Genomic DNA, 7439 nt, shown 5'->3' on the forward strand with positions numbered 1-7439 from the left:
AGCCCCCACACCGCGGGGTCCCTGTGCCGTCCCCGGAACACGGTGGGGGTGGCACAGGGGGGGCACTGCCACCCCCTGGCGCGGGGAAGACTCTCGGGGTGGGCATGGACCCAGCCGGGGGGACAGGCCGGGGCCTGGAGACAGACTGCCTGCATGGGGGACATGGCAGCCACGGCCAGCACACCCCTCTAGGCACGAGAGGTAACCAGGCAGAGATAGGGGGTGACCGCGTAGGGACAGTGGCTAGGCCGGAGCAGGTGACCAGGCCGGAGCATTTCGCTGAAGTCCCCTCCCCTAGCAGGGCACAGGCAGCGGGCTGCTGTGAACTGAAAAGGCAACTTTAATTGAGGCTGGTTCCGTGATTTCCCAGCACTCCACGGCCCTGGTGGCCAGGATGGGCCCGTGGCCGTCCCTGCCACCGGCGGGGCTGCAGCTGGTCCTGGTTCGTCTGTGCGTGGCAGCAGCGAGGTGGCTGCCCGGGGTCTATGCAGGGCGATGCCACCCCTGCTCCCGGTGCTGGCCCTGAGGGTCGGTGGCCGTGCCTGGGGATGCCCCGCCAGGGCAGGCCTGGCTCGCAGAGCCCTATGGCTGGTGAGGTGATTCCTGCATGGCTCCGTGGCGCTTCATGCGAAGTGGGGTGGGGAAGGAGGGGTGGCGATGGCAGCAGGGATCGGGTGGTCACCTCTTCTTGCCTTGCCAGTGGCGCAGCAGCCACTGGGTGATGAAGGGCCAAGTGACCAGGAAGAGCAGCGTTCGCGGGTACATGGTCAGGTGCCACAGAGACATCGCCTTCGAGGGGACAGAGGTGTCACCAATGTCACCAAACATCCCCTCAGCCCTCTGCTGAAAGGAACTACTGCCATTGCTCGGTGGTCCTGGTCACTCCCCTCCTCCTCTGGAGATGCATCACACCGCCATACCTGGGGCCACGTCCTCACAGATGTTACCTGCTCCCCAGCTGAGGGTCCCTTCCCTGACCTCCCCTAGCTGTGTCCCCAGGCCCCAGTGGAGACAGAGGGAGAGCAGGGCCACCCCGCAGCACTTCCTCCTCCCCCATCTCACCTGTGGAGCAAGTGCTGGACCCGGGTCTATCCCACCTGCATCCCCCTGCAAGACAGGAAAGGATTTGGGGTGCAGGTGGGGCTGGCATCCCCCCTTCCAGCCTCTGTGCCCTTGTGAGAGGGAGGGAATGGCCTGGGGAGTCCATGCAGGGCTCCTGCAAAGGATCCAGATCATGCAGCTGGGCCAGGACCCCGGGGGCAGTGGAGTAAGGGAGGCAACGGCAGCGAAGGGCAGCACCTTTCCATACTGTGGGCCGGATCGGGCAGCACCAGCCTTGGTCCTGCCAAGATGTCACCAACCACCGTGGGGGACCCCATACCGGGGCCAGCCCTGTCCCAGAGCCCGGAGCTGAGCCCCGCTGTCCCGGCCAGGCCGGTGCAGTGTCCCAGTCCTGCCCCCGGCCCATACCTGGGCAGCACCGAGTGTCTCCAGCCGGCTCAGCCGCTCCCGCGCTCGCCGCAGCTCCTCCTGCAGTGCCCACACCGTGCTGGCCACGTGGGCCTCCAGCTCCGCCGCCAGCCCTGGGGCCAGCTCGGGGGTGCTCCCGGGGTCCTCCCCTGCCAGCTGGACATCTATGGGCACAGGGACAGGCACACAGGTGGCAGGGCAGGCTGACCACCACCCAAGGAGCCCAGAGGATGGCACTGCCCATCCCGTGCTGTCACCCACCGGTGAGCAGTGACTCCCACAGGGCACCAGCTGTGGGCTGCCCACACCACAGCTGTTCCAACCACGCCTAGCTGCACTCAGGCTGTCCCCAGGGCCATGCACCACTGTGTCGCTCCAGAGCCGTGGTGGTGGCAGTGGGTGGCCAGCCCACCAATGGGATGGGTGCTGTGGTGTGTGTGGGTCACCTTGTGACACCTGGTAAAGGTGCCACCAACTGGACAGGACACCCAGGGCCAGGGCAACTCCTCCCTGCCCTCCTCCGGGGCAGCCCAGCAAAAGCTCCAGCCAGCCCGGAAAACACCTGGATAATCCAGGCTGTGAGCAGAACACAGGCAGGGACTTACTGCCAGCCCCTGGGGACAGCCCAGACTGTTGTGATTGGCCTGGGGACAAGTTCACTGCCAAGGTCAATCAGCCCGGAAGGGAACAGTAACAGGGGAAAGGGTGAGACACGTGGGCTGTGCCCAGGTGAGGCAATAGCACCAGTCCCATGGATGAGGGTGGCAATGCCAGCTCAGGGCAGCCCAATGTGTCTGGGGACAGCACAGAGGGCAGCAGGAGGCTCCTCCCTGCAGTGGCAAAGGTAGAGGCCAAGTGGTCCCCAGACAGCAGCAGCAGTGGTGGTGGTGAGGGGCATCAGATGAATGGCACAGCTGTCCCCAAGGCCTCCAGGGCACAGGGCCCAGCTTCACCCCCTGCCCTCCTGGGCAGAGCTCACCCCTGGCACCACCCACATCCAAAGGCACCACTGATGTGGTTGGAGCAGGGACAGGAGCTGGGCACGGGGAGCCAGGAACCAAGCATTCCCTGCTTGGCTGCTGAGGGGCCAGCAGAGCATCCTCCAAATCAGGCAAGTTTGTACCACTGCAAGAAATGGGCAAAGGAAGGGCTGTGTCCTAAAGGACTAAAGTCACTGAACTGCTTGAGGATCAAGGGGTGCAGAGACAGGACACGACTTCCTTCAGCTACTAATGCCGGGGGTGGCGGCAGCCCCCACCCCCAGCCCAGCCCATGGGAGGTGAGGCAGCAGCAGGAAGGGGTGCTGGGACAAGCTCTGCACCCACCTCTCTCGGAACCCAGGGCTGTGAGGTCAGTGCTGCTGCTCCCCTCGGCTCTTCTGCCTTCGCTCCGCTCGCCCTGCCCAGCACTGTGGGGCACTGTGGGCTCAGTTCCAGCCTGGACCCCATTTGGGGTGAGCCCCCGCACCTGCCCAGCCTAGGAGATGGGAGAGATGGGCCCTGAGACCCTTGCTCCCTTCCCCAGGGCAGGAAGGGAGGGTGCAGGGCAGCAGTGCAGTCCTCTGCCTTATGGTGTCATTTTTGGGGGTGGAGAGTGTGTGGAACTGAGTGAAGCTGAAGCCCAGTGGTAACACCAGCCAGCACCTGGCTTAAGAAGGAAGTGCCCAGACTTGAGGTGGCAAAAGAGGGGGAGGTTCCTCCCTCATTCCACCAGATCTGCCAGGCCTCACCATAGCATGCCAAGTGCCAAATGTGGCAGCAGCAAGCAGGGAGAAGTGGCAGGGGAACAATCCAGCTGGTGGCACCCATGTAGAGCTGCTCGTCTTGCCCAGCCCCAACAGCCCCCAGTGCCCCATCAGAGCCACACCACAAGAATGGGGGCGCTGGGGAGGCTCCGCAGCATTCCCTCTGTGACAGGGACCAGGCTCCAGGAGTGACACAAGGCACAGAGATGTGCAGGAGGGTGGCCCTGTAGGTTTTGTGAGCCTCCCAGGCTGGTGGTGCTGCGTAGTGCAGGTAGGGCAGGGATGGCAAAGCCTCCAGCACTTCCTCTGTTACCTTCTCAGGCTCCATCTGCTCCAGGGTGTCACAAAACGTGTCCCCTTCAGAGTCACTTGTCACCTGGCTCCCCTTGAATGCTTCGGGGGCAGGAGCCAGCCCAGCTCCTGGAAGGGAAGCAAAGGGCTGAACCCTGGGCAGGGCAGGGGTGCCCAGCTGTGTCCAGAGAGCACCAGGTGAAGCAAGGGATGTGCATGCTCAGGGCAAGGCAGAAGAGGGAAAGTGAGGCACTGCGGGGGTGGAAGCAGCTCTGTTAACATGGCCCAGACCGTGGCCATGAATTCAAGGACTGAACTTCCCCTTCTGCCACCCATGGTGTTCCATTGGCACAATACCCACAGCCCTGGGGCAGCAGTGGCACAGGCAGGGAAACTGCCCAGCTCCCTGGGCACTGCCAGCCTCACCACTCGAGGCTGGCATGGCTGGGACACTGGCACTCACTCTGTGACCATATTTGCTCCTGGGGGAAGGCTAGAGCGGCAGCAGGAGGAGGAACCTCCCTGCAGCACCCTGCCCAGCCCAGGGCACAGCCAGGGGGCCCTCGAGGGAAGCAGAGGGTGGGAGGGGGTGACTGCAAAAGGGGCTGTGAAAGAAAAGCCAGGGCTGATGCGTCCCCAGGGCTCGGCACTGTGAATCCCAATGCCAAGGAAGCAGCAAATGTGGCTTGAGCCAAGGGAGAACATCCTCTCATGGATCACGGACCTTCCAGGGTGATATTTTCCCAGTCCATGGGGCAACAGCCTCCCCTCATCCCCGCAGTTTAGCAGAGTCAGGCCCCTTTGCACAGGCAGGAGTGAAGCAGAGCCAACCCCACATGTCCAAGGTTACCCCAGTGAGAGCTGGACCCATGAACAGCCCAGTGATGAGGGTGGGGCTGCAGCAGAAGTGCCTGGAGTCAACAGTTGGGTGGGTGGAAGGAGCCTCATGCCTACTCCATGGGGTCTCTGCCAGGTGTCGGCCACACCAGGGACACCAACCTGGCCCATGCTGCCCGTCCTGCTGCTCCCCAGGCACGGTGTCTCTGGGGCTCTCCCGAGCTGGGCTGCTCGCTAGGACATCCTGGCTGGGGCCATCTGGCCTCCCCTGGCTCTCTGCATGGAGGGGAGAGGCAGAGCAGGGTCATTTTGTGGGGTCACAGTTGTGTTGTCCTTGCAGTGCTGGCTCCCTGTGGTTGGGCTGCCCTGCCAGCACAGCTGGAGGACACACAGATGTCAGGGACCAGCAGCCTCTGGAGGTGCCAGCAGCTAGAAGGGAAGGAGAGGAGCCAGCTTTGTTTGCTGGCAGCCCAGGAATTCATGTGAACTCATGTGGGTTTGCCCTGTGCAGACCACCTTGCTCACCCAGGGGTCGCTGGGGTGTTCCTGTCCCCAAGCCCCTGTGACAGGAGGCAGAAAGATCAGCACTGGTCAGTGACAGTGACAGTCCTGTCCCCTGGCAGTGCCCACGGCAACAAAGAGCCCAATGCAAGAAGCGTTAGCTGGAAGAGTCTTGTGTGGGCAGCAGCACCCCGAGGACCTGGGGCAGCAGCACCCTAGAAGGTCTGATGGGGCCCCAGCCCACCCCAGCACCCCGTGGAGCCCATGGGGTTAATCCCAGCCAGATTTCCAGGGACTTTGCTCCCTGCTTCAGGGCAGGCAGGTGTGTGGCAATGCTGCCCTGCTGCTCCTTGCCTGCACCTCTCTGCTGTCCCCAGCCTGCCTTCAGCATCCCAGGACACCCACTGATGGGGACAAGGCTGCACCTCACATGGAGATAGGGCCAGGACTGCCCTGCTCTGGGATCCTCCTCATTCCCAAACCCTCCTCAGGGTGTGCTGTGACCCAGAGTGGTGGATGCAGGCAGGTGTCACCTCACACAGCACCCGGACATATCAGCCACGTTCACAAGGCTCTGGTGAAAAGTGCCATGCACTGGAGACCTGTTGGGACCTGAAACCATCTGTGATTTGGGTTCCAAGCTCCACTTTATAATGCGTTGTCTTTGTAAATAAACAAAACCAAAGCTTCCCAGACTCCCAGCTCTGTGCCCAAAAGCCACCGGAGGCACCTGCCACGCTCCACACTCTGAAATCCAGTGTCTGCTCTGGTAAAGACCAACCAAAGCTGTGATTGCAGTGTCTGAAGGCAGATTTGGGAACCTTTAACACAAATTACTCAACACCTTCAGGAGCTCAGTGCTCTGCACCTCAGTCAGTTCCAGCCACCTTGGGCTAGCCAGGTTTAGAATTAAGAGACAGTGTCACCTGTAAGTGACACTCCCAAGTGGATTATGACCAGTTTAGAAACAGCTCTTAAATTTCAAAGAAAAACTAAGTCTGCCTTTTAAAGGTTTTCAGCATCAAACTGGAGAACAAAGCACCTGGGTACCACAGGAAGGAGCAGGTGCCTTGGGGCCAAGCCTTACAGACAACAGGTATCCCTCTTGGAAGCAGGGGGTGACAGGCACAGGACAGATGCCTTGGGAGTGAGTCTGTTTGCCAGGGCTCTCCCAAACCACCGATAGGTCCCACAGCTGCTGTGAATAAGCCCTGGAGGCCCCTATGCTGCTGAGCTGATCCACTGGTGGTGCCTTTATGACCCCCTTGCCCCCTGGGTGCTCCTCACCAGTCAGACACACCCAGGACAGCCCAGCACGGCAGGTGGGACAGGTCCCCAGGCCCCTCCCAGCACCAGACATGGAAAGGGCTGGGAAGGATTCCCCTCTAGCACAAACCGGTGCAAATAATCCCATTTCTCAAGCCCTGTTTCTCCACATCCCCTCCAAGCAGGAGCTGGCTGGCCTGTCCAGATGTTTACAGCAGCTGAGTCGGAGCCCTGCCCGGAGCGGGCCAGCGCCAAGGGGAAGCACAGCCTCCCTGGGAGCTCATCCCTGCCCCTCTGCACACACGGACTGCGGCCAAGGGCCACTTGGAAGCCAAATCTCAAACACTCGCCTCAAAGTTTTGCAGCGAGAAAAGCCCAGAATGTGCCACACAAAGGGACACTTGTGTCACACAAAGGGACACCGGGCTGCCCAAAGAGCCCCTCGGCAGCAGCGGTGGCCCGGCAGGGTCGGTGGCATGTGGTGCGTCCATCCCGTGCCTGCTCAGGGAGCAGCAGCAGGACGTGCCCTGCGGACGAACCGGACCCGGAGGCGGTGCCGGTGCAGCTGCAAGCCGGGGACAGCGGGAGCGTCGTGCCAGGAGGGCAGCCCCGAGGGCAGGGATGCGCCGGGCACAGCGGCCCCCACTCACCCCCTTTCCTCTTGAAGAAGGACTCGGGGGGCCGGGGCATGTCGTGGATCACCTCGTAGAGCGGCTCGAAGTAGCGGAACATGTCCTCGGTGGTGTCGTCCATGGGCACGGTGTCAATGACCTGCGGAGAGCCGCGGCTGGACACGGGCACCGCGCAGCGCCCGGCCCGGCCCCGCCGCCCGCCCCGTTACCTTCTGGGCCACCTTCTTCATCTCCGCCACGTACGCGGCCATCGCCTCCTCCTTGGACATCCTGCCCAGGCTGTGCCAGGCGTCCCTGCGGGGCCGGCGGCCGTGAGCGGGTCTGGGGGAACCGGAACCGAGCCCGAACAGGAGCGGAACCGGGACCCTGCCCCCCCCGCTCTTACCACTTGTACCGGCCGATGGGGTCCCAGAAGCCGGGCCGCGGGCCCTGGCAGCACCCCGCCGTCGCCTGCTTGTAGTAGCTGTAGAAGCGCAGCATCTCCTCGTAGGAGGGCCGGTACGCACCTGCGGGACACGGTCAGCGGGGCCGTCGGCGCCGCGGCTGCCTGGCCCTTGTCCCGGTCCCGGTCCCTACTCACCGCTCCGCGGCAGCCCCTGGATCACCTGCACGGCGGCGCGGAACTGCGCCCCGCAGCCCGGCTCCTCCATGGCGGGACCGGCTCCGCACCGGCCCCGGCCCGGCCCGGCGCGGGTCCC

The 7439-nt window shown here is 63.2% G+C and overlaps 1 protein-coding gene across 7 annotated transcripts; it reads right to left on the minus strand.

The window, feature by feature from the left end:
- Positions 1-266: 266 nt before the first annotated feature.
- Positions 267-7439, minus strand: ACBD4 (acyl-CoA binding domain containing 4). 7 transcript variants are annotated; one of them, XM_062508161.1, is made up of 10 exons: positions 7322-7439; positions 7127-7247; positions 6951-7035; positions 6760-6880; positions 4505-4618; positions 3528-3634; positions 2796-2946; positions 1471-1634; positions 1063-1342; positions 272-789 (listed from the first exon to the last, which is right to left on the minus strand). In XM_062508161.1, exons 1-10 carry the CDS (start codon positions 7389-7391, stop codon positions 341-343), a joined length of 1662 nt encoding a protein of 553 aa, XP_062364145.1. In that variant the 5' UTR covers positions 7392-7439; the 3' UTR covers positions 272-340. The 7 variants fall into 7 exon arrangements, with proteins under 7 accessions (XP_062364146.1, XP_062364145.1, XP_062364150.1 ...); XM_062508166.1 differs by having other exon boundaries at positions 545-789; positions 1063-1107; XM_062508165.1 differs by having other exon boundaries at positions 617-920; positions 1063-1107.

Source organism: Cinclus cinclus, chromosome 24, assembly GCF_963662255.1.
Source record: "Cinclus cinclus chromosome 24, bCinCin1.1, whole genome shotgun sequence".
Taxonomy (NCBI): Eukaryota; Metazoa; Chordata; class Aves; order Passeriformes; family Cinclidae; genus Cinclus; species Cinclus cinclus.